The sequence below is a fragment of the Clarias gariepinus genome, chromosome 27 (genome assembly GCF_024256425.1).
Source record: "Clarias gariepinus isolate MV-2021 ecotype Netherlands chromosome 27, CGAR_prim_01v2, whole genome shotgun sequence".
Taxonomy (NCBI): domain Eukaryota; kingdom Metazoa; phylum Chordata; class Actinopteri; order Siluriformes; family Clariidae; genus Clarias; species Clarias gariepinus.
In genome coordinates, this window is record NC_071126.1 from 14,064,573 (window position 1) to 14,092,411 (window position 27,839).

A 27,839-nucleotide genomic window follows, 5' to 3' on the forward strand; every position below is an offset into this window, starting at 1 on the left:
TCATCAATATACCTTTATTCTCTAGTAGATACAATACTAAAATAAACACAAGTTTTAAAAAAAGTCATCTTAAACAAAGAAACTGTACAAAAAACCGCTAATATATACTACAGTTTAATTACAGAACAGTCTACTGTCCAAAAAAGGCACTAAAGTCTTAAATGGGACAGAATGATTGAGATCCAACTTACTTAAAAATCAATACATTTATTTTTAACAGTTTATTTATAGGTTTATTATAGTGTAATTTTTACGATACATCGTTATTGAACTGTCAATATAAACTATAGGCAGAGGAGATGTTTATGGACAGATGAATGTGAACCCTGAAGACTGGAATACAAAGCACCCCCACAAATAAATTTAAGGATTCAGGCTAAACATTGAACTGTAATACTAGTGTGTGTTGCAGCTGAGAACTACGTCTTCCATAACAGATGGCTTATAAAGCCCAGTCAATGTGATATTACAGTTTGGCACAGTGTTCCACCTTGTGTGTGTGTGTGCGCGCGCAAGTGTTTATATATTTGCCATACATACCAGAGCAGTATGAGCACATAAATACAGTGTATGTCAGAGTTACACTGCAATATGCCATAAGAGTGAAGGAGAAAAAACTAACAAAAAACGTAAGTGGTTGCTTTTTGTTAATGAACTGTCCTCTCAGAGCAGAAATTATGGCTGGAAAGCTAGCTACATCGTTAGATTACAATTTGCTCCAACCTGCATAAATATCTATATTGAAATATTGAAACTTTGATGACCGGCTTAATTAGATAAAAACCCCAAAACTAACATAAGCTTTAAAAATTATATTTAAAAAGTATCCTTTTAGCTAGAGAATATGCTCATTGTTTGTGTTGCCTAGCAACATTCAAGTCAGAAAACTGTGTTGGCGAAGACCAATAATTTGTCAGATCATAACCTTTTTATATAAATGCCGTTTGTAAAACTGTTGTATAGAAACATTATCACACTAGAGATTGCACTGTTGTAGCGAATATCAGCACGGCTGTGATATCTTTAAGACCACATCATAGCCAAAGGGTGACTTTTAATTCTCAAAAATGAGTCCCGCACAGAAATGTTCAATTCCTCCACTGACCACTAGGTGCTAGCACCTGGAACCACATACTGTAGAGCCCAAAGTTAAAACTTCACAAAAGAAAAGTTTGCAGCCTGGTACAGAAAATGGTTTTCATGGTGTACACAGCTAAACTTTCAATTCATAACTGTAACGAGGAGTGAATTTTTATGTAACTGATCATTTAAAATGACATTTAGCCTTATAATTAGGGACATGGCCGAGCTGATAGACAGCTGTCAACATTTACATTTAGGTATTTGGCAGACGCTCTTATCCAGAGCGATTACAAAATGCTTAAGTTTTCGTCACGGGATAGATCTTACACTGGGTTTCTAGGTTACTAACTAAGCACCAAACTGCTGTCACACTGCTAGCTGTCTGTTATGCATCATTGTATGATTGTGATGATGATTATCAGCTCCTAAATGGCCAGGGCTCTCTAAGTTTTAAAACCGCTCTTCAGAAAACCTATGGGTGATGTCACCAAGGGTTTGTTAAGTTCTTATACAGTCTATGATCACAGTTGTGCTGATATTCAGTAAAACAGCGCTCCTTCTTATGTGGTGGGGGTAGGAGGGGAATGGGTTATGGGGAGTCAAGTTTTGCTTAGATAGTCCCCTGGGATAGGCTCCCATAAGATAAGCGGTATAGACAATGAGTGAATGAATATCTAGCTAAACACAGAGCAGAAGAAACAGACTGATCGTTTAGCTTGTGATCAGAGCTGTCTATGATCAGTGATCAGCTGATCAGCCTTATATATAACTGATTCAGTATCACCGTGCATGCGACGAATGAACTCAACAGGATGCTTCCCAATATTTATGACCTGAATTATTTAAAGAAATAATGAAAAACCTTAAATTATTGACAAACTACATGTATTCCTGATTATGCTTATATTACCTGTAATAAATGCGTCCACTATCACATTAAGAGTTCAAATGCTGCTACAGCCCTCTAAAGCCTTTTTTCATTTTCTGTTAAATTTTTTTTTGTCCTGTAATATTTTGTATTTTTTTTTTTTTACCTGGAATTTGCAGATCAGATTAAAAAAATATATAATAATAACAATAATCCAGCAATCTCTAAACAAAACAGTTTTCTAACCTTCCTAAAAAAAATAGAGACTGCAAGTAGGATTCATCCAATATTTTAAAAATCTAAGTAAAAAAAAAAAATACATTAGCAAAATCAAATGTTATAGCTTGCTATGTTCCAATTAAAAAGTATAAAAAACAGGCTAGCTAGGGTTTCTAGAGAAGTCCTGTCAAATTAAGAATTAGTGATCATTTCTGCTTCTGCGAATTTTTTCAGTAACAAAAACTGTGTAGCTCAGTGAAAAAAAGGTGCATGCAAGTGAGCAGAAGGTTGCAAGATCAAATTGCGAAACTGTTAGAGAGCTGGTTTCTAAATCCTGAGCCTCAGCTGCTCAGTCAAGAGTAAATATGTGCAGAGTCAGCCAAAAAAAAAAAAAAAAAAAAAAAAGTACACACACTTCAGGAAGAGTATGATGCATATTGTATTAATATAATAATAATATCATCAGTCTATCAATCAATATTCTTTTGTGTGTATACATTTTTTTTGGCTGACTCTTATTAATAATACATAAAAATCCTTTTTTTTTTTTTTTTTTTTTTTTTTAAAGTTAACAGGATCTTCAAGTAACACTGCTTCAGCTTTCTGTTGTGGCTTTAAAACCTGCTTTCACTTTTGCTAGGGGGTGCTCTGTTTTCTGTTCCAAAATATGTTTGAAAATATCTGACACACAGAAAGACTGCTCTTTTAAAAAAAAAAAAATATATGAAACTTAAAAAGATATACGACATAGAAGAAGAACCCTTGATTAGTTAATTCTGCATTTCATAAATATCACTCAGCTTTTGTTTTTTACACTGGGAAAGAGAAAAGACAGATCATAAAATCATATCGAATATAACAAGGTTTTTTATATTTTAGCTAGGTTTTTTTTATTTTATTTTTTATTGAGTAAAATAGCTACATACTGGAAAGTGTACCGAGCCTGCGTTAATCAACAGCAGGCTAGGCATGTGCCGATTCTGAGTTTATGCGCGATAGCATGATAGTGATGCGTCGATCCGATACTGAGTATCAGTATTGAGGTCAATACTGCCCTGAAACACTGGATCGGAATTGTAAATGTGAACACAGGACATAAACTTTACAACATAGACGGTTGTGATTGTGAGGTTCTGTGAAATGAAGCTTGCTGAGAGTTGCTCGGTTAGTCTGAGGATGTAGCGGCTCTGATACCCAGAAGGTCCTAAGTATTGTTTAAACGTAGTAAAGGTAGGAGGATCGGAGCATTCCTAATACAAGACGTTTGCCAAAAACGGAGCTCACCCAGGAACTCACTCACCCTTTGGAGGTAAGCCCGACCCCTTCCTTGAGCGTTTGCATACTAGTTTACCGATCTTAAGAAATTCATCGCATGTTATACCGTATGTCCCCTTGTTTGTGGCGGACTGTAAAATAATATTGCTGCAGTACGTAGACAATGATCTCTGGGACAGATTCTTTTCCTGAAGTCTAGACTAAAAGGTTTTATCCAGTTGTCTAACCGAATATCGGCACATGCCTACAGCAGAAGTGGCAGAACAGAAACATATTAGCATTTTCTGTACACTGCAAGAACGTCACGAAAAAACAGACTGCATCAAGAAATGATGCACTGGCCAGATTATGAGGTTTAGGGTTAAGATAAGAGCACTCCACCTTTCCATCTCTCTGTCTCTAACTGGACACGCTCTGATGCAAGGTTCAAGGGTTTGAAGGAGCAACATTACACCCAAGTCCAGAAAATTACGGGCGTTCTGTGTTTAGAGGCTTTTAGCTTACCATCACTTTTATAGTCCGAGGGACTCTTAAGTTTACAACCTTTGGCATTTATAAACCCACATATTTTTGCTTTTGCCCATTTACATTTCAGTTCACCTCTTTCCATTAAAAAACAAAACAAAAAAAACAAACAAAAAAAACAAAACACCAAAAAGAAGTACGTAATAATCTGATTGCGGGTTAAACCTGAACTATAATCAGTTTTAAAATAAAATACACTGAAATAATAATAATAATAATAATAATAAAACCAAGCCAACTGTAAGAGGGAATAAAAGTGTTCAAGCGCCTAAATACACAGAGCTGTCAGTCGATACAGAAATCTGAAACACAGCCATGGGGCTGCGCGTCACACATTCTCATTCCTCCTATAAAGCTTCACACACTCTCGCTCGCTTGCACGCGCCAACGTCAAATGTCCGCAAAAAGCTCCTGCACGTCCGCGCAAAAAAGACAACGCCACTTCCAGGAAGCACCGATGAGGGACGAAACGCAAAAAGCACGACACACTCCTGGAGCGGAATGAGGTAAAGGTTGGGGGGTCAGGTTAAAGGAAGGGCCGGAGGTGATGGCCCTACACTGTGGAAGATTCCAGTAAACATGAGGACCTTTGTGGTTTTGTTTGTTGTTTTTTTTTTTTTTTTTTTTTTTTTTAACAGTCCCAGGCTGAGGAACAGAACCTGGACTACATGGCCTTTTTCAGATACAGTGTAATGAAAGGACGCAGAGGAAGAGAGTGACCCACGTCTGAGCAGCATGAAGTCATCACGAGTCGACCTCTGCCCTGGAAACAACACGCATCCGTTTCTCCACACACTCGCACTCACGCACTTAGACACTCAACCACGCGCACGCACACACACACAGCTATTTCTCAGTCGTCATCCAGCGCCTCGGTTTTGATATCGCTGGCCACACCACCCGGGCGAGACAGAGCCAAGATACTATGATTGACGGCTGCCATCTCCACGGCGAGGGAGATGGGATCCTGATGGTCTGCATGGTTAGCGCTGTCGTCCTGGGTGGGGAAAAAAAACCTCCACAAGTCATATAGAAATTGACATTTCTGAAACAGATGAAGTGCATCATTCGATCCTTACCTGGGTTGGCGATGTCGGCTCGAGCCTGTAGAAACCGAATGGCCGCGCCAACTGTCTCTTCTCGAAGTAGGGCAAATCACAAGCCTGTGAGGAAGGGAGGGAAAGATTCATTTCCCACATTAGTATCTAAAACAATGTAAAAAGATTTACATTGCACCAGTTTTTATAACATCTCCGTGATAATGCACAGTGACACGAGCCATGACACGTGCAAAAGATGTGATGATGTGCATCGTAGAAACGAGCAGCTCACATTCTATGAATTATGCATTTACTAGAATCGTGCTGTTCGAACACTTGTCGTCCCAATCTGTGCAAGGCAAAGTTAAAAATGTATACGGATTTGCCTGGTCACATAATCACATTCGTTTGTGGATACTGTAAAAAACAGGTACATTTTAGCCAAACGTAGCTCTATTTTTGGTTGAAATGACATCACATCACAAGACCATTACAAAGCTCATTACCTACTATATAGTTTGAACAGTGGGAGGAGACCAGAAAATCTAAAATAAACGCGTGCATAAACACAACACCGGCCGGCAGAGCATTGTTTCTGTTAGTGTGTGTGTTTTATTTTATTATTATATTTTGTATTAATTATTCTTATATAAATATATTTGGGTTGTGGATAGAATCATCAGGGTTTCCATTATTTCTTATGGGATATACAAGTGTTTTGATATACAAGCACAGTTCCGGAACGAATTATGCTTGCAATCCAAGGTTTAGCCGTGTTTGTGTGTGTGCGCGCATATGTACATGTATGTATGTGTGTAAATATACATGTATGTATGTGCATGTAAGTGTGTACATGTATACACACACACACACACACATCTATATCTATATATATATATATATATATATATATATATATATATATATATATACACACACACACACACACACACATCCTGTATACACGCACTTATACATACATACATACATAAATAAATACATACACACACACTTTATATAGAACTGTCCAGTACTAGTTAATCGATCGCAGATGGACAGATTTTTAAAAAGTATTGGCAAATATACTTGTGCAGCCATCAACATACTTGGATTGCATGCCCACGTTTACTCTATGTGTGGGGAAACACTGGCATGTTGTTGTATGTAAAAAGTGTACAGCTGATCCCTCACCTGCTCGGTGTAGTCGTTGCCATCGATGTCATCGCTGTTGGAGTGTCCTCCCGGGCTCTGCACGTCAATCCCGTGACTCTCCAGGATTGTGGCTTCTTGGAAAAAAGACCCTGCCATGACACATCTGAAGCTACTTAAAAACCCACTAAGCAACTGGCACACGAGACCAAACATGCATTTATCTTTATCTGTCCACCTGCCCTACTTAACAAATTCACTCCCAAACCTTGTAAATACATGCAAACCCAATGTTACACAAGTGTCCACTAGGGGTGGATGACGACCAATTTTGAACTTGTCAATACAACTTTTCGCTTGTTTAGTGTCCAAATTACACCTTGAATTGCTTTTAGCCTGCACCATTAAAGACTGAAGTAAATAAACTGATGTAGGCAATGTGCAAAATAATAAATTTGTGCATCACTATTTTAGGTTTCATTTAAAATGCCTTAATCTACAAGTATATCCTTTAGGCTGTGACAACACTCAAACTGATAAAATTGGGGGGAAAAAATAAGGAAAGAAAATGGGCCATAAATGGAAACGAACACAAAGAGAAAAATACTGGAAGACTGCTAATTAAGTACTTCTCTTTGCAGGACTGGCATGTTTATTATTTTCCACGCTATTCCGGATCGAGTAGCATTGTAAACATGTGTAATATGTTTAAAATTTAAGATTGAAGCAGTAACCCTTATTATCCTTGCAATCTGGTGTTGCTGTCCATCTTAAACTCAAAATAAATAAAAAAAATGACTGTAAATGAATACCATGCGACCCTGAATACAGGATAAAGCGGTATAGAGGATGAGTGAGAGAGTGAAAATAAAAATTGAACAAACAGACCTAAAAGACCTAATCATGCATCCTGTTTGCAGCTGGATATTTCATGCATCTTGAACAAGGATTCAGATTTGAATCACATGGATTTAAATTCGTAGTCAAATGTCCTCAGTTTTCCAGACTGAAATCCTACTGCTGTATTGCATAGTGGGTATACAAATTAGCTCAGAACACTGACAACCAACATCCTGTGCTGTTCCTTATTTCCAGGTGCTCTATGCAAAGATGATTTTTGGTGTTAGGATTCCCCAGGAACTTTGCAGTTAATATCAGAAACATGTCGCTTTATGCAAGCATTACTAAACCAGCCATTAGTAAAGACAGTCAACACAAAAAGAAGAGATCAGACAAATACAACCTCAGATGAACGTATCCTTTTTTTTACAGTTTATTTAACAATATGTGGGCAATTCCAAGTACCACCTCACTGCTTGACGGTGTTGGGTGTACCGCGTAACGTTCCGCGAAGTTCTGCAATGTCCACAAGCCTCTACGAGACTGATGCGTGGAAAGAGGAAAGCCTATTCACTGTGCCAAAACTCGCGTTAAATCATAATGAACCGTACTTATGACCACCGTAAGACTGAACAAGTATTGTTAGTTTGGAGGGGTTACCAGGAGAACACAGAAGCACGACTAGGGTTGGCAAAACTGCATCTGCATAAACCACGAGGCTTCAGCAACAACGTCCTATGGACAGATAAGACCAAAGTGGAGTTGTTCAGCCTTTTGTTGGCAAAAACCAAACAACATTTCAGCAGAAACACCTCATACCCACTGTCCATGAAGGGGTGATGATTTGGGCTTGTTTCTGCAGTCACAGGACGTAGGCACCTTGCAGTAATTGTGTCAACCATGATCTCTTCTGTATTCCAGAGTACTTTAGAGGCAAATGTGCAGCCATCTGTCTGACAGCTAAAGCTACGAAATTGGGCTGTGCAATGATCCGAAGCACATCACGTAAATCTACATCAGAATGACTGAAAAATAAAAGAACAAAGGTTTTGGAATGGCCTAGTTAAAGTCCAGACCTTAAGCCAATTGAACTGCGAGACCCTAAAAGAGCTGTGCATAAGCAAATGCCCAGGAACCTCAATTAACTTTTGTAAAGAAGAACGAACCAAAACGCTGTAAGAGCCTGATGAAGTTATAGAGGAAACTATTACTTTAGTTTTTGCTGTTAAAGTAAAATCTACAAGGTCTTTAATTAGGGCGGTAATTAGTACTGGCTGCATGTTTTTTTTTTGCCTTAATTATTTTTAAACGCAAAATGAAATGGTGAAAAAGGTTGATGTCATTCATTTGAGGTTGTATTTACCTAATTCTAAGACCAGGTGATTTTTATTATGTTTTTACACCAAAACAATTATATAACTAACTTTTACACATGTCCGTATAGTTTCCTATTCCTATTTCAATCCTTAAAACAAAATGCATGAAATGACCAGATCAGTGATCGTGCTAGAAAAGAAAACATTACCAATAGTGGCCCTCCTCTTGATCTCTTTGCGCCGGTTAGCAAACCAGTTGTAGACCTTCAAGGATGTCACTCGCTCGAAATCAGACAGCTTTTTCCCTGCAAAAACACAAATCATCACCTAAATATCATGATTATTATTTCTAATACACTCCCCGATATACTACTATAAAATATTTAAAGATGACCCAGATGTCTGTAACTGTGCAGATGTTTAAATTGGAGATCACCACAGTTTCCATTAATGCTGGAAATTCCTCAAGGTTTGGAAACAGCGTTTAACAGAGTCCAACATTTAATAAAAATCAATCAATCAATCAATCAATCAATCTCGGTTCGTACAGTATTCACCAACCTGGTTTTTGTATTACAGCATTGCAGGCATTGGCGATCTCCTCTCTTTTAGCTTCATCAGGATACTGGTTGTCATTGAAGTAGCTGTGAAGTGGGGAAATACAGTTCACTATACATGAGCCAATAGTTACTCATGACGGAAAATAAATAAAGAAGAAACAGAAATAAAAATAAACAGATACCGGTGAGAAAGAAATATCAGAAAGGAACCGTTCCTAACAAAAAACAAACTGAAATGCTTGCATAGATGATGAAACAACCATTCGCATATTTTCACCAAGAACCTACGGAACATTCTTACTAGATTGTCCATTCTCATTACTTCCATTCTCATACACGAATCCTACATTCCTCTCTGTATCCAGGGAGTTTGTCAGCAGCTTTAACATCACTCTTACCTTTCCATCACAGCAAGACACTCCTTCCTCCAGGTGAAGCGGCTGCCTCTGCGCAGACGGAAGCTGCCTGTGGCCGAACTTATTGGGGGTGGAGTTTGCCGCCACTCAATTTCATCCAGGGTCACTGGGGCAGGACGCATGTTCAAAGTAGCACCTGAAAAAAAAAATACACAGGGTGGTGGTGGTTATAATCATTATTGTTTTGAAAAGTCAAACGATGTTGTGAATATGTAGACCAATTGTGCATGATTATAGATATTTTTGATTATAGATATAATTAATATTTTAATTATCATGATTATTTCTAAAAGTGGTAATCACCGGTCACCTCCCGATACGATATTATATCGATAACCAAGTGCCGAATCGTTCTTTTTATGTATTCAAACAGGAAGTTGGCTCATCGCTAATTGTACTAAATAATTAGGGCTTTAACAGTTCATATTGTACATACACAAGCACATCTAACCTGGAGTGGTCTTTTCCAGCTGGTACCAGCGATAGAAGGCTCTCTTCTTCTGCTCGCTCAGATCAGATCCCTGCTGTAGGAGCCAGTGAGAGATCCGACTCTGACTGATTCCTAAGAAAGAGAGAGAGGAGGCGAGAAACAGAAATTGCGCAGGCGTCCATTTTGAATCAAAAAACATAAACCAAAAAAAAAAAAAGTGAGGACCTGATGAGGAACACTTGGTTTAATAAAAAAAATAGGACCTGATGAGGACCTACAGTAGGAGCACTAGGTTAAAACATGAAGATGCAAATGGAGAACATGTCCACTAACCAGTGACCTGGGCCACCACTGCCTGAGAGATACGCCGGTTAGCCAGAAAAGCTTTGATCTCCTCCTTTACCAAACTGCTGTCCCTCCTAAACAGACACACATACAGACATATAAATATATTTCTATTGATCAATTACTCAGCGCAGAAAGCTTTAATATTTAATCTTTAACATGTTTGAAAAATAATTCCATCCCAGTCCTCCCTTAATTTAACCAATAAAATAAAATTAGATAACAGCATATTGAACTTTACATAAAAGGTGGCATACATCCAAAACCGATTTATCTAGCTGTTATTTTACTTTAACTGTGTCACTGTGGGACTAACCACACCCATCAAACAGCACACACACACACACACATCATGGTGGTCCAACACGGTGATATTTAAACTGACAGGTAAACCAAAATTACAGGGAAACTGTGGACATTTCTTTGTCAACTAAACCGTTAGTGGAAAAGGTCCTGCAGCAGCCTTGAGTATAGAAAAATCCCCACAAGAACGGAGCTGTGCCATTACTTCATACAACATACGTTACTGGTGTGAGCTGCATCATTTACACTGATTTATATATGTCTCATAGCTTTACTGCTCTCTAGATGTTCGGTCTCTAAAAGAAACAAGATATAGATAAATACTTTGGTCTGAATTCTTAGGTTTTAGGTTGAGTTCAGACATCAGTCAGCATTGTTGTTTTTTTCCCCCTTTTTACTCTGAAGTTTCTTCCAGTTTAACAAAAGCTCTGTTGTACAGTCGAAAAAAATGTTGTGGAGACACACAAAACCTTTATTATGCCATATGTGTCAGTTTGGGTTATTACACAACTTGGCAAGAAAACCTACACCTGGTGTAACCAGTTATTTAATGGGAAACATATTAAAAATCCCCACAATGATCCAAGCCTGGACTTGTGTTATATTATATTGAAGGTGTTTCTCTTCTCACTTCTATAGTTAATGTCTTCATGATATAAAATCAAGTCCAGTCATGTTACTACTATTAAACACTTCTTCACCAATCCAAGTGAATCCCAGAACTCTAGATATAAATAACTATTGTGAGGACAAAGGAAATTTATTATTATTATTATTATTTATATTATTATTATTATTATTATTATGACCATTATTATGGAAGAGCCAAAGTGCGCCTTTAACACTTAGGATCAATTCATTTGAACAGTAATAATAAAAAAAAAAGGGATGTGTGGCGATACTGACTTCACAAATAATTAACAGTATCAACATACTGACTTAATTTATGTTTCTACAATTATTTTTACATTTATAATAGAGATGAACCAGTCGATCGGTGAGTGACCAGAATTGGCTGTATTTCAGTTTGAATTTGACTGGTCGTGAACGGTGATCAACTGATCACCATCAAATATAAACAAACAATTCTGCACCGAGCAAAGAAGCTTCCAAGTAGTGCAACAGAAACGCATTTTTATGGCATTACATTATCAAAAAAATAAATAAATAAATAAAAAACCCACACGCTTTAAAAGCCCTCGATCTGCCTTTTTCTTCATACCTTGTGTGTCCAAATTAGCCTAAAACACACTCATTACATACGTTTATGTTGCGTTTTGTAGTGGCGCTTGATTGACTTCTACACCGGCGGTCGTTTGTCTCTGTCTAACGTCAGCCTGCAGCCCAAATTGTAGTTTGTGTGTTAACCTGTGGGGGCAGTGTCGGGAACTGGATATAAAAGCCCGCCGCTAATGGGTTCACTCTCTGACTGCATAATGTCGGATTAAACTCTCATTGACTCCTATGTGTAGAAAACACTCTGCACTTGATTCGCGCTCACCGGATGCTACTAACGCAAGAAAAACGCTCGATTCATTTCATAGCATGCAGTTGTTCTGAGCACCGACCTCATCAGGTCCTCCACCTTGTCGTCAACGTCCATCTCTTCCTCAGTCCCATCGAACCCATACGGCCTCACCGCCACCGCTGCCGCCGCGTTTCCTGCCGGGTAACGAGGTGGAGACAGTTTTCCGTTAGGAGTCCCGTTTTGCGTCACAGCAACCAGTGAGACGGGTGGCGAGGTGGCGTAGCTGTTGCTCGGTGATGGGGAGAGAAACTGAGTCTGTGTGGCGGTGGTGGCAGTACACACAGCCATGTGGGAGGTGGAACGTTCACTGGTGGTGGCGGCCTGTGAGGGGGCGGGGTCGGATACGGACGGAGCAGGGCCGCAGGAGGAGGAGGCGGAGCCACGGCGCCCAAACTTGTCTCCATGCTCGCGGTCAAGACGCTCCAGCGTGTCCAGTGCATGGACGATCTCTGGCTTGGTCATGCCACTCCGTCGCAGCCGCTGCAGCAGATCGATCTGCTCGATGGTGAAGCGCGGCTCGTCTGTGTACTGGGACATCCTGGCGGAAAAGCAAAGAGAAAAAAAAAACATTATCTATGAGACAGGGTTTTTTTTTGTTTTTTAACCACAGCGCTTTAGACCTCAGGGTTTGGTATAGTGATACATGGGTCATGTGCGTCAACTTTTGTCCCCTGATTTGTCCTTTTTCCATGTTAACCAGGTTAATTTTTACCCACTTTACATTTGGGAGACGTTTTAGATTTATGGTTAAGTATTAAAGCCTAGGGATTAGGCAGAGTAATGATGCTTGTCAGTACATTTGAGTCCTGAACTGGAAATATGTTAAGCATAAACATTACGCATACACCCAAAATGCATCTGGGCAGGGGTTAAGGTTTATTATAGTTTAGTGTTGAAATGCTGATGCATTGGAAGATTAAAAAAAAAAAAAAAAAAAAAAACTGATGGAAATGTCAGCCATAAAGCATAAGCATGATACGAGTCGCAAAATAGGATCGTATTAAGCGCACTGATATGAAGCTACGCCTCAAAATGGCTGACATTCCTCACTGCAGAACGACTCTGCGGCACGTCCTGACAATAAAAGGAAAAATCCTTTTTATACGTGACCTAATTCCTGCTGTCTGGAAACATTCTCCCTTCATTAATATGGCTCATTGTGACTTATCACTTCTGCTGTTGCCATGGAAACCCTTCAGCTCGGATATGTAATTTCCTCAGATGGTCTGTAATGTGATTTACTCTCGTGGCACACTGAGCCATTTTTTGATTTCAAAACCAATAACACGCAAAAGAGGAAATGTAGCTTTTATTAGTTTGCGACGCTTTCAAAGAGGTTTGTCACAGTGCCAGCTTTATGATATGAACAGACCAGGCGACATAAAATACCGAATTGCATGTGATGTCACTGGCCCCATTGGTAAAGCCTTGAGATTTGCTCTTAAAACCACCTTCATTATTTAAACAAAACCGACTGGCATGTGTTTGTGTACAAACCTGGTAACTGAACACACGACTCACCTTGTGCACATTATGCTCAAATAGTCACTTGTCACTGTCGGTGAGCTGAGTCACCACGTCTCAGAGTTGATCAAACCCTGATTCAATTGAATGGTGACTTTTAAAGTTTTAAAAGTCTTGAAGTCATTAAGATCACCAAGCAAACACTGATAGCTGTTAAACAAAATGACCTTGCATATTCTCACTTAATGATTAATCTATTAACCAGAGAGAAACACCTTTAAAAAAAAAAAAAGCAGCAAAACAGCAAAAAAAAAGCAGAAGGATACACCTTGAGCTGTGTGTTCGCTGAGATTTCCTCGATTTACAAACACACACCATTACAGAATACAACCCTGACCGCAAATGTATACTTGAAAAAAAACAAAACAAAACTGTGCATGTTTGCAGATTTGTATGTTACCCAATTTAAAAAGACATATACCATACCTTACATCCTTACGACAAAATACAGGCTATACCACTAATCACTTTACCACCACTATACTACTAATCAATTTTATTTAACCTCTGCTGTTTTGACACCTATTCATCTGCTTCACATCACTATTAAATGATGCATGCTTCGTTGATGAAATTCCCAACGCTAGTAGCTGATGTCGGTTAATTGCAGTACGACTCAAACAAGAGCCAATTTCAGGAAAAATCTAATCGATGGTCCTATGAAACCTCCTATAATGGGGAAGAAATGTGCACACGTCATAAAACATTGGCTGTGCATCAGTATTTCACTGTCTCAATGAAACATTAATGACATACAGTTTGTGAAACGTTCCAGTGACATTTCAAGAGGAGAAACAACAAGCAAGAATTTTACATTTTATTTCTATGTAACACTTTTACATATAATAACTTTTTTTAATTTATGTTGCACAACTTTTTTTTGTTGGGCTATGCAAGTACTGAAAATGTCTTCCTCTTAAGTAGAGAGCTGTACACTAAAGCTTTTTCTTTCTTTCTTTCACGCCATGCCAGTTTCTACTGCTATATATTTATGGTGAGAGTCAGTTTCTGTTATTCGATATTAGAACTAGATAAGATGTTTAAGATAGAAAGAATTTTATCTAACAACTTTAAAATTAGACTTGGAGTTACTCGTTTCAAAACCTTTTTAAAAGTGTCAACAGAATAAAAAGTTCCTCATAGGAGTAAAAAAAAAAAAAAAAAAAATGACAGTCAAATAAAAGAGTCCAAAAATGATAATTGGGATTTCCACGATTGTTGGATGATTCATTTAATTTTTTTCTAATGTTTTAAGACATGATTGAGTCATTGAGTTATTGTTAGGAAATCCCTTCGTGATGTGGATTTAATAAACTTCAATGCCATCAGCAGAGTTTGCTTCTGTAGCAAAAATCGAACTTTGATCTGTGATGCGTAAACCCTGATGCAGTAGATGTGTTGCGAATAGGATGCATTTTTCTTATTTGTTTATTGTATGAGTTTGATTGTATATTGTATTATAATGTAACTGTGTGTAAACATCTATTTTCCTAGATGGATTCATTAGCTTCCACGTATAGACTGAGGTGGTGATGTGTAGGCTTCTAATGCCAGTCGTATGCCTTGATGATGTACACTCTTCAGAAAGCACACGTATGATTTCCTGGCTAAACTATAAATTATACTCCCATAATCAAGCCTCGATTGAATTAAATATATATATTTTATTATATTATATTTCTCAGAGTTGTACTGTCTGCTCCTCATTCGGTTCTGGATAAAACCTTTAAAATATTTATGGCATTTCTTTTTAAGCAGCTTAAAGTGTTTAAACCGATATTTTTTTTTACAAAAACAAACCGTGTTTAAAAGGAGGTTACATTAAAGAGTTGTTTCTTAGATAAATGAATTTGTGCTCATTGAAAACGGCTTAAAGACTTTAAAACATTTCAGTTTTTTTTTTTTATAACAAAGATTATAAAGGCATCAGCAGTCGGCCAAGCTATTACTTTGAACATAAGTCCCGGCCCAGAATTTCACAATCGATCTATGCCTAGCAGCTACACTTTTTTTTTTTGGTGTTAAGGTAAATGACTAGGGTGTGTGCATAGATAAATTTTGGTCTTCCTTATTTGTGTAATACTGATCTGTAGGAAGTATTAACTTGCCTCTGGAAATATTCGGCGAAGACTTCTTAATTATTTATCAATTTGATTATTGGGGGGAAAAAAAACTTGACAAACAAGCTTGTGGAACATCAAAGCAAGAAAACAAAAAATCATTTCAGTCACCACTTAAGATAGTTTCTAAAAGGAACCTATTGAGAGCTAAACTAAAACAGGGGAAAATAGTAGAGACTTAAAACGAGTAGAGACTTCATAGAGATCACATGCTTGGCTTTAAATCAAAAATTTGAGTGTATTTTTGTATATTTACAATAAGAAAAAATAAAATTATGTGACAGCGCAAAAAAAAAAAAAATCCATCACTTGTTTTTAACTTCAGTTGTCTTAGTTTAGGTTACATTTTTTTCTAAAATAATTCAATTAATTTGGCCAATTGCTGCTGCCCAGATTGTGGGTTCAAACGTAGTTACAGCACTATGTTAAATAATTTTTTTAAAAGATCCAAAGGTTCAGTTTTAGAGAATAGTCCATGTTTTTTATATACACAACTGATTTTTCATTAAAGGTTATAAAAATGTTTCTATATGCTGTAAAATACAGTTCCCAAGAAAAAAAAGAATATGAAAAATTGACCAACAGTATCAGCAGTAAAGGTTTCAAAAAAATTCATTAAATGCATTGCTAATGACAAATCTAGTGCTTTTCTAGTACTCATTCATTCAAAAATAACACTCATGAAATTTACAATTTACACACACACACACACACATACATACATGCCATAAATATATATATATATTACATATACACATACAAACACACACACATATATATATACAGTATATACATTATATATATATATATATATATATATATATATATATAGTATATATATATATATATATATATATATATATATATATATAAAAAGGTACTATGAACACTGAGCTAAGCTAATGACGTGATGATGTCTTGGTTCTGAAGAAGACTGGACACAGCCTGGTCCCTACAGGGCTGCTTGTATTAGAAGCTATACGCATGAAGACAGGCAAGAGTCAGAGTGAGAGACAGGCAAGCTGTACAGGTACAGCTAGACACTTTGTGGAAAGTAAAAAAGTGCAAATTCCTACAAGCGCTGGCATCCACTGGAAAAAAAAAAAAAAGTGATCTTGTCTTTGACAGTGGCATGTTTGTTGGTGCCAGATGGCCGGTTTGAGTGTTTCAGAAACTGCTGATCTCCACAAGCGAGTGGTGCCAAGAACATTCTGTGAGAGTGAGAGGAGAGCCAGTTCTATGGATGGAAAACACCTTGTTGATGAAAGACAATCAGAGAATGATGACCAGATTGGTAGGAATGCCACAGAGAGGGGGGAAAAAAATATCACTCTTTACAACTGTGTTGAGTAGAAAAGCATCACAACATGTGGAACCCCAAGGCGGTGATGGGTCACAACAGCGGGATGCCACATCAGGTTACACTCTCGTCAGCCGAAAACAGGAATCTCAGGCTACGGTGGGTATTTAACAAAATCCCGGCAAGAAAGCTTTAAGGGAAAATTAAGCACCACCCTTAATCGATAATGATAAAAGTAATGAAACCCACACAAAACAGTTCGTATGAATATGCATCCAAATATTCAAACACCCACCTGAGATCTAAAGCAGCTGAACCACTACATATGGCAGATAACTGTGTAATGATTTTCCCATGACCCATGATAAGAGGTTATGCAACTATTACAATTTTGCAGTTAGACCACACAAACATCACATGCATTCCGGCTACCCGGTTAGTTCGCCCCGGGATTACCATCAAGCGGTCAGACTGTGCGCGCTCCGTGTCATCTGGTTACTTAATAATCAGATTTATGTTAATAGATCAACAAAGCAGTTTGTAAAAAAGCAGCGACGTGCCAAACTGAGGCTCTCCGATTTGCGTTTGAGTTCTGTTCGCGAGTTAAGAGTTAACCAACTCTACAAAACATACACTAGGACATCAGTCATGTAGCGGATTAGCCATGACATGGTGGATGTCTGGGATTTGCTTGAGTAGTTTTGCAAATCTATTATTACTGAGTAAAATGTACAGGGACGAGCTTTTACAGAAATATGGAGGTGATGTTAAAGTTTAAAATTTTAATAGATAAAATTTTCACAGTTGGACTTGGCTGAGTTTGAGGTAACATATAGGCTTTGCTTAACCACAATCGGCCGACGAGAAGAGAAGATATGCTACTTTGTAATTTAAAATGGAAGAATGCCCTTATATTTGTATCATAATTAAAAAAAAAAAAAAAAAAAACGTAAAAAAGAATCATTAATTCATCTCAAAATTCAACAGATGCTACTGGACATTTTTTAATACGCGCTTATGAGTGTGCAATTAAATTCTGCGCGAACAAAAGTCATATATACATCTAGTAGTTACAAAACACCAGAGTTTCAGTAAAACATCATAGCTTTACCTCTACCTGACACTGGAGACTCCTTCCAAAAACAGAGAATGCCACATGATCAATGATTCCAGCGATGAAGCCTTCGCTGTACAAATCCCTGCATATGTTGTTACTATAGAAATGATCAGAACAAGCAAGTGGCTGTGTTTGTTTTATGACGAGAGTCTCCGTTCCATTTTCCATCGGCTCAGCTGTGTACACGGGTTAAGCGTTAACCTACTTTACTGAAAGCACACCAGGAAAAAAAAACAAAATAAAATAAAGCAGACAGACCGAGCCCTGCAAGCACTAACCCTATAAAAAAAAAAATAGGACTTGTTTTATTATTTTATTTAATAACCCCTTAAAACACATAGAAAGACAGAAGTATACTATAAATGCACAGTTTTTCCATTTGAGAATGCTGCAGTAATGCATGAGAGATGGCTAGACATAACTGGTTTCATTTAATACGTATTAAACGCTTATTAGAAAAAAAGTCTAAAAACATGGACTGTTCACTTTTCTTAAAATAGTCTGGTCATGGGACGAGGACATGCAAGAATGACTGCAAGTGCAAAAAAGATGCATGCAGAGCGACGCAGCGCAAAGAAGAGACAGCCATGAGGCAAGACTTATGACACGCCGCTGTAAGATGCAGCACAAACACAATCCCTCCAGCATTTTATCACTGGCAGGCTGGCATAGCAAAGTGTAGAACGTGAAAAGCAGAGTCACCCCACAGGTTGCGCCACTTTCCTCAGGGCCATAAAGCAGAGGAAAGGCTAGGCTGCAGCAGTGACGCGGCAGGTGCTGGGTAGCAGCGAGAGAACGGGCTGCGTAAGGCTGCAAGGCACTGCACCAAAAAAAAAAAAAAAAAAATCCCCTTAGTCACTTTCTTCTAACATCTAACACACCTACAAGCAGGGAGTCGAACACGGATGCTGATTATGCATGTTCTGCGGCACTCCGGTTTAATCTTAAGTTTTCATAAAGCGTGACGAGTTTGCATGCGTCGACGCCATTTTCTCTCATTTCTGGGAATAATAATAACAATAATAGAAAAAAAAAAACAGAAGCACAATTCCTCCGCCTCTCCACCATTATGATGATAAATGATTTGTGCAGGAACATTTATGGCATTATAATCCTTCATGATGCCGCAGCCAAGATTTTACTTCCGAAAGGAATTTTTAGATCACTGCGCAAATTAATAACACAATTATGCTCGGAAAAGCAGGTACAAAACTATACTGCTGCTTTAACATAGCGAAAGTCTAAAGTGCAGACATTTTGTGCCTTTGATGTGCGTTTTTTTTTTTTTTAACAAGCAGAACTAATTAACACTGATTTAGGAGCTGTATACGTTACTGATCATTTTTTGCATTAAAAAAAACCCATTTAATGCATTATTAATATTATTATAATAATAATTATTAGTATTATTACCGGACAAAACCTTGAATGATGATCATGATCTCTGCAAATACACAGTTAATCCTCAATATTACTAGTCCACACTTCCCAAAGTAAGCATTTAATCTGTCTACATCTGTTACCGAGATTCTCATATGAAACCTAAAGGGTCTCATCGTTTTCCCATAAACTAATTCCTGTTTGAAGACGTTTAACTGCTTGCACAGTTTTCTTCACCAATTAAAATGCAATGCAGCATCGCAGCCCAGATGTCGAAAGGATAAAAGTGCAGCAGGATGCAATATGCAAATAAGTGCTCTCTAAAGATCAATCTCTGAATGTGTGGCACTGCGTGGGAGCATCGTGACTGATCTCAGACGCCCCAGACGTACATTTTAGTGCATTTCCATGTTGGATATGCACAGAAATTATTTCCGTCTTGATTTAAACATGCACACAAAAAACCTGTTTTAATATTCTGCTCGTTTAGGAGACATGCTTCATTGCAACATGTATGAGCAAAAACTACAGCTGCAATGACATCAGGCCAAAGTGCAAACGACTGAAAGGAAATGTAGCGAGTTTAAAATGCAATCAGACATTTGTGCCGATCTATCAGTACTCCAAACCGATGATAATATAACAATCAGTATTACAATTTGTGTGTAATGCATATTTAAGATGCATTTTTATTCTTATTTGTACACCTGGAAGGTATATACACAACATAATCCAGAAGTTACACAAAAAAAAAACAAGTTTTAAAAACTGACTTCTTGTTCAGAATGGTCATTCATTTTACTAATTATATACACACCTTACAAAAGGGGTACGGTGACGTAATGTAGTGGTTACTTTTTTTTTTTTCGCCCTAATTTATTCGTATCCAATTCCTTCCCGTCACTAGGGCGCTTTACATTAGGGCCACTAAGATCACTTAGTCGGGAGGGCCGAAGACTATCATGCGTTTCCTCCAAAACACGTGACGCCAACTGACCGGCTCGCTCACGCATCGTTGGGGGCAGCGTAACACACTCGGAGGACAGCGTTATCTGCTCTTGTGAGCTCACCGATGCCCCTGATTGTCCATAGACTTGTAACTAATGTGAAAAGTGTCTTCCATTCCATAACATCCTGCTGAGAGAGCTGAAAGGCCAATTTGCCTTATCTAGGTCCTCAGCTGCGAGAGGTTACAGCATCACCCGGATGATAGGAGCAAGCACTTTACCACTGCGCCACTTAGGGGCCCCGCGCATGCCCTTCCTGATGCAGCCCTACCGTTTTATGAGCCACCAATGCCTGCAGGTTAGGCTAGGATAGGCCGTTCCCAAATTGCATCGTAGAATGACAAGAGGGCGTCTTAAGTAAATTCACAGAAATGATGGATGTACACTATACAGACAAAAGTATTTGACCAAACCTGTAATGCAGTGACATTGTATCCAAATACATATACTTCAATATAGAGTCGGCCCCCCTTTTGCAGCTATAACAGCTTCCACTCTTCTTGTCCAAGATGTCTTAGTATGTTGAACTATTATTATCATCATCATCATCATCATCTCCCTTTACTGGGGTTAAGGGGCCTGAGTGAAACACCTGAATTCCTGAATTCAATAATTAACACGTTTGGCCAAATATTTTTGTCTGTATGGTGTATCTCCAGGATGAAGAATGTGATATGTGAATAGACCAAAGTTAAAAAAATAAAACAAAAAACAAAAACTACAAGATCCTTAAAAGGTGTCCCTGAGGCGGAGCTTTATAAAGATGGGCGGGATTATGCAAATGTCAAACTCAACAAGACCTAACCTTGAAAGTAGTTACAAAGTATTACTTTGAAGCAATCTTACTTTCTTGTAATCTACAGCATGTAAGATCCCAACAGTGATGATTAAAACTACACAACTATACACACACACATACAAAAAGATATATAGTCACGTGATACTGCTCAAAAATAAACCACAATCCAGGAGACCCCTGGGCCAGTGAAAGTGGAAATGAACACTAACAAAATCCTGGTTTATTCCAGTCATCATATAAATATAAGGCCTGGGGCAGTCTGGGCTCGGCCTGCAAAGGCTGGATTGCAGCAAAACGCCCATTCTAACCCAAAAATAACTCAGGATGTGTGCTGAAATAAATAAAAGATCAGCTCATCCCTCCATCAGTGCATGCCCTCCTCCATTTGTGGTTCATTATTTCTGGATCTTCTTTTACAAACACAATGACGAGACTTAAATGTCAAATCTGTATTGTTCCCAGTGTGACCTTTTGCAAATAGAAAAAAAAATCCCTTTAAGGATATCTTAGATCAGCATAATGCAACAAAAAAAAAGGTTCCGGTTGTAAATAAAAAACAAAAACAAACAAACAACAACAACAACAACAACGCTATAAACCTTGGACGCGCACAACACGGATCTGATGTCAGTCTAATCGACGTTTAAATATAAAAGCATCTGATGCGTAAAGTTCACTACGAATGTCCTGCATTCACGAGCTCACTGGACAAGTTTAAGAAATCAGACGTTATCGCCGTTAAAAAAAAAAAAAAAAAAACTCTGCTAGCTCGGCTGCTAACATAAACATACACACAACTTAACTAGCCTGCTAAATCTATTATCGACCTCTTTAATCTGTGCATGCATTCAGGTCTGTCCTCTAGCTCCTGCATGTCGAGTCACACACACACACACACACACACACACACTGTATGTGTGTGAGTCCCGCGGTTCAGGGCCTGAACCTAAAAACACACAGAGTCGCTAAGAAAAAAAAAAAAAGGTAACTGCTAATGGCAAAGCTAATTCCTTTAAAAAATAAAGAGTGCAAGGTTTTACCTTCAGGCTACGTGTGGATATTGCAAACGTCCCAGCGCAGCAGACCATTTAATGACTTCACCGAGTGCTGACGACGTCCAGTAAATCCAGTTTATTTTTCACATTTGCAGATCCTGCATGTATATGTATTTTCTGCAGCCCTGCCCCGGCCCTGCTCGCTCCGGCTCAATCAGAGAGGCGGACTGTCTCGCCTTTTGTCTGACTGACAACAGCGACGTTGCCATCCAAACCCGGAAGCGTTTAAACACGAGCCTCATGGGAAATGTAGTGCGGTTCCACAAGTGTGGCGCCTTTTTGGTTTGCTAGTGTGTTTGTGTGCGCGCGCTCTCATTCTCTCTCTCTCCCTCTTTCTCACTCACTCACTCACCGTCTGTATACAGGGTTGTGGGGGGCCTGGAGCCTATCCTAGGTGACTTAAGGCATGAGGTGGGGTACACAATCCATTGTACACACTTCCACCTAATCTGGGCTGAATTTAAAGGATGAAACCCGACCCCCGAGGTGGGATTCAAACCCGGACCCTGGAGGTGCACGGCGACAATACAGTACTTGAAGAGTAATCCTTTAGTTGATGTATTTGCTCAGTAGTATTTGCTCTATTCTATGATATTGCATTGATAAATGAGTTGCTTTTATTTCTTACTAAAAACAACCAGGCTGGTTAGGGATCCACCACAAGAACCCGTACAGGCTGCAGGCAAATCCAATATGTTTCACAATTCTGCACTTAAAGACTAACTGTCCACACATATTTGAACCAGAATCATAAAGAGCTTTATTGCTAAGTACGTTTGCATATACAAGGAATTTGTTTTGGTGACAGAAGACAAAACAACAACAACACACACAACAACAACCAAAACGAAATGGAATGGGATGTGGAGTATTATCAACTAAATATAATTTGTATTGCTCAGTATTGCACATATTAACAATGTAATACACTGTTTTAATACAATGTCACAATGGGGAGAACATTTAACTGTTCATGAGGTAGATTGCCTGGGGTAGGCTTTCCTGGTGTTCAGTGTACTGTATTGCCGACAAGACGGCAAAAGATCAACGATGATTTAGATATGAGGTGGTCCAGAGTGATTTTCTGAGCTCCTTTCTTTACATTGCATGAATTCAGTTCTTGAAGGTTGGACAGAGAAGCACTGAGGTCTGATTTAGTAGCTGAGCTGAACCAGACCAGTTTTTAAAGTGCACAGGACAGATTCGGTGATGCCCGAGTAGAACAGTGAGCAGATCCCGTGGCAAGTTAAACTTCCTCAGCTGGTGATAGAAATATAACCTCTACTCTGCCTTTTAACAATAGAGTCAGTGTGATTGTCCCACTTCAGGTCCTGAGTGATGATGGTGCTCAGGAACTGGTATGTCTCCTCTGTTTCCACAGTGCTGTTCATGGTGGTGAGTGGGAGTAGTGGGTTCCACAATCATCTAGACTGGTTTGAGCCATCAGATCAACAATCAGATCAGATTCAGCCTGCCAGCCTGTCGACCTGTCTACATTGGTTACTGTGGTAACAATGCCAGAGGCAAGGGTACACTCTTTTATAACTACCGTCTTTTATTACCGTCTTTAGATTTTGTCCTTAAAGTTAAAATTTTCTTCTGGCACTGTAGCTATCTGCAATGGATTAGCACCCCGTCCAGGACGTACTCCGCCTTGTTCCCTAAGTCTTCTGGAATAAGCTCCAGGCCCCTCATAACCCTGTATATAGGATAAAGCGGTACAGACGAGGAGACAAGACAAGACTGTAACTATTTCTGTGGGACGTTGGTGGCTCAGTGGTAGGTTTCTCACCTATCATGCAGGATTTAATTCCCACCCAGTGCCGAATATCCAATACCCAAAGACCAGCCTTGGATAAAATGGGAAGGTTGTGTCAGGAAATTAATCTGAGGTAAAACCTGTGTGGATCGGATGGTCCGGCTGTGGCAACCCCTCCATGGGAGCAGCTGAAGGACTAACTACAACTGTCCATCTACAAATGTTTTTATATAAATCCCCTTTCTTGCATGTAGCAAGATATTTCCTCAAGCATCGTCCTGTTTCCGTATCGGTTCAAATCGACTTTGTAATCTTCTTGCTGATTTTTTGACCATGGATGCATATCACATACCGTGTGATCATGTGGACTATCAAGTCGTGTTGCGAGTGGCATAATGGACGATTTGAGTAGGCAGAGCTTCCAGACTGTGACAAATCTTTAGGAGTCCTGTTTAAACCTGATTTAACCATCTCTGGATGGGTTTCTTTTGGAAAAATCAGATTAAATATGGATTGTACTGTTCAGACTACATGAAAGCAATCTGATTCCAATCTGGATAAATCAGAAAAATCGGATTTGGGCTGACAGTCTTAACAAGGCCCATATGAACCCTTGGATACGAGTTAGAGTATCACAAAGTTTGTCTGCATTTAATGTTGGTCACTCAGGATTAAAAACTATAGTTCAAACTAATATTTTAACAATTGTTTTGAGTATATCTTGTCCCTTTATCCAAAATATCAGCAACCAATGATCGATTACTCTACTCTGAGGTAGTCACTACTAACTTATCTTGTGTTGCTGCACACTAGTAATCTCAAACACATGCCACCGTATCTAACTTGTTTATTTAATTTAAGTTCAGTGCTGGGCTGAACGGTACAATTGGCACCATGAAACATCAATTCTGGTTGCATAAAAACAGCTCCTTATATGACTTTCACACCTCTAATAATAACTAAAAGGTACACTATATGTGTAGTGGTTAGAATTGTGGCTTCACACCTCCAAAGTCAAGGGTTCGAGTCTCACTTTAAGGTCCGTATACGTGGAGTTTGCATGGTCACACTGTGCTTGGTGGGTTTCCTCTGGGGACCTCAGTTTCCTCCCACAGTAAAAAGGCATGAAAATTAGTTTAACTGGCCTAGTAGCATATAAAACAATATAACAATACTGAAACAGTTCCTGCAAGAACAGCATTGTCGAGTGCATTTGCAAAACCCATCAAGCCCCATGACAAAACTGGCCCTCATGAAAACCAAGACCTCAATATTTACCAACAGTTAATATTGAGATGTGTCTGCTAAATCATACTAAGCCTTCATGACAGCTCTCATCTGAAGTGCTTTTAATTGGTGATTTTTGTGGCTGGTAACTCTACATGAACCAGCATTGTCCTAAAAAATTATTCACTATTCCCAATCATAAAAATTAGTAAAGAAATAAAAGAACTTAAGAATGCACGCTTGTAAAGAAAGCAGAATATTACACGACAGTTTTTAGAAGGAAACAAAAAAGGCTTCTGAGTTTTGCATGAAAATAGAAAGGAGCAAGTGTGACAAAGTTGCCAGAAGAACTGACATTCTCTCACATTCTCTTAACAGATGTTTTACTTACAGTTCTTTGCAAGAGTCTTGGGCAAATACAAAAAATGTGGGCACATTTAAAAACAGTTTTACATTTAAAAAAACATATATAAAGAGTTCTAATAAGTAATAAAATAAACACGATCAGTATTTGGTGTAAAACTCTGCTTGAAAATAATAACTAGTGTTAGATACAGATTTGTGCACCTGTAAGGTTTTACTGAGAGTGCTGGAGAATGTCAGAGACTATGCATTACTTTTTAATAACAAAAACTATAAACGCTTGCTTTCACTTTGTCATTGTGGAATCTTTTGTTTGGAATGGTGAGGGAATTTTTTTTTTTTATTTAATAAAAGAAGAATGTGAAACGTAACAAATAGGAGAAAACTTAAAAGGGTATGCCCCCCACCACCATCCACTCCCACACCCACTCAAAGACAAAAACATGCAAATCGATATATAGATATGTACATTAAAAAAAATAAAAAAATGTTTTAAGTAATTACACTGGCTCCATCTAGTGAGCAGATACAGACATTTCTGCTGATAAAGGGGTACAGGGATGAACATCTTATAGCATTCTAGAACATCTAAAAGTTTTTATAATGAATTTATTAAAATGAGTATTTTTTGGCAATAACTGAAATGGTTATGTTTGAAAAAAAGTATAAACAAGAGTATATATAGCACAGTACATAGTATATATAGTAAAGTCCTTCCTACCAACAATGTATTAATGGAGTAACTTGACAAAAAGTAATGCAAATGATGTTAGTAACTGGTGGTAAGAATATTTCTTTTATTTCATTCTTTTATCTTCCATCCCATGTGTGGCACAGTGAAATAGTGGCACAGTGGTTAGCACTCTCGCCTTGTACGTCCAGGTTCGGATCCCACCTCGTGTATGTGTGCATGGAGTTTGCATGCTTTCCCTGTGCTTGGTGGATTTCCTCTAGGTACTCTGGTTTTCTCCAACAGTTTAAAGACATGCAGATTAGGCTAAGTTGCGTTCCCAAATGTGTGTGAAGCTTGACTAGTCGTCCTACTATGGTTGTAAAAATGTGAATAAATACAATGGTTATCACTGGCCTCCTCCTACTTGGACTACATAGTTTCCTAGATTGATGGATAAATGGATGGATGTATATACCCTGTATAGAGTTGCAGGGAGCCTGAAGCGCTATGGCCCAAGGCATGGAAGACCCTGGATGGTGATAATGTAGTACACACTTACACACTTGAAAATCCACAAAGCATAGAAAGAACATAAATACAGAGAAGAGTTAAGATTCTTTATGCTTATAAAATATTTATTCATATTTAAAAGCACAAAGTTTTTCGTGTTATTTAAAGTTCTGTGTTATTTAAAGAGGATATACACATTAGATATATACTAAATAACCACGACAATAGTAACTTTATTTATTTATTTATTTGCTTCACATAGTCTAATATAATAAATCCACCTCTTTGATATAATAGATGTTTATTAGCCAATCAGCTGATAACATTGTTTTCCATCACGCTTACGCACAATCACATGTTACACTGTGCGGTCTCCATCAGCTGTGTGTGAATCGAGTCTCTGTGTTTCTTAGAGGGTTTTCTGAATATGAGCTCTGTTCTGCAACTTACACTCATTTACATGTACATACTTTCAGCCCAATGTAATCAAATAAGAGTTATAATGATATACTGGGATTCCTGGAATGTCTGCGCCCACACATTCGAACACACACACATACACACACACACACACACACACATATACATATGCACTAACATATACAGTACACACACACTGAGTGTGCTTCGTGTCTATCAGCAATGTGTTGTGGAATGTTATCATGCCTTGTGCATGTCACGATTGTTTTGCCTGTAGGATGGTTGTGTTTGGGTGTGTGACACAATGTGAAGCCACTGTTGCCGAGTTCTCACGACAAAACACACCACTCTGTATTTCTTTTTGCAAAAAAGCATTCTGCGTAGCCATGCTGAACACTTGTGTAATAATTGTTTTTGGATTGATAACAAGATGAACAGTTTTGTGTGTGTGTGTGTGTGTGTGTGTGTGTGTGTGTGTGTGTTTGTGCGTGTCTTGAAACTTACAGTATAACTGTCATCTTATAATTTTTAGTAACAATATAAAAGCAGTGAAAGATTAACAGCTTTGTGGAAAATTCAAATACACCAATCAAACAAACAGACAAACAAGTAAAGGGGCCAGGGGTAGCTCAGTGGTTAAGGCATTGGACTACGGTTCGGAAGATCCTAGGTTCAAACCCCACAACCA

The 27,839-nt window shown here is 38.4% G+C and overlaps 1 protein-coding gene across 3 annotated transcripts; it reads right to left on the reverse strand.

The window, feature by feature from the left end:
- Positions 1-4: 4 nt before the first annotated feature.
- hmbox1b (homeobox containing 1 b) lies at positions 5-22,358 on the reverse strand. 3 transcript variants are annotated; one of them, XM_053488903.1, is made up of 10 exons: positions 22,185-22,358; positions 11,938-12,435; positions 10,055-10,140; positions 9,743-9,853; positions 9,274-9,427; positions 8,877-8,959; positions 8,525-8,620; positions 6,202-6,293; positions 5,050-5,133; positions 5-4,967 (listed from the first exon to the last, which is right to left on the reverse strand). In XM_053488903.1, exons 2-10 carry the CDS (start codon positions 12,432-12,434, stop codon positions 4,824-4,826), a joined length of 1,347 nt encoding a protein of 448 aa, XP_053344878.1. In that variant the 5' UTR covers position 12,435; positions 22,185-22,358; the 3' UTR covers positions 5-4,823. The 3 variants fall into 3 exon arrangements, with proteins under 3 accessions (XP_053344878.1, XP_053344877.1, XP_053344876.1); XM_053488902.1 differs by having other exon boundaries at positions 6,202-6,296; XM_053488901.1 differs by having other exon boundaries at positions 6,202-6,311.
- Between the last annotated feature and the right edge of the window lie 5,481 nt (positions 22,359-27,839).

Bases quoted from the DNA above. Each gene is read 5' to 3' on its own strand.
- hmbox1b (XM_053488901.1), bottom strand. From the start codon at position 12,434: ATGTCCCAGTACACAGACGAGCCGCGCTTCACCATCGAGCAGATCGAT. The intron at 9,854-10,054 runs GTTAGTGGACAT...TCTCTTTCTTAG, and splicing joins AGTGGTGGCCCAGGTCACTG to GAATCAGTCAGAGTCGGATC. The intron at 4,968-5,049 runs GTAAGGATCGAA...TTCCCCACCCAG, and splicing joins AGCCGACATCGCCAACCCAG to GACGACAGCGCTAACCATGC.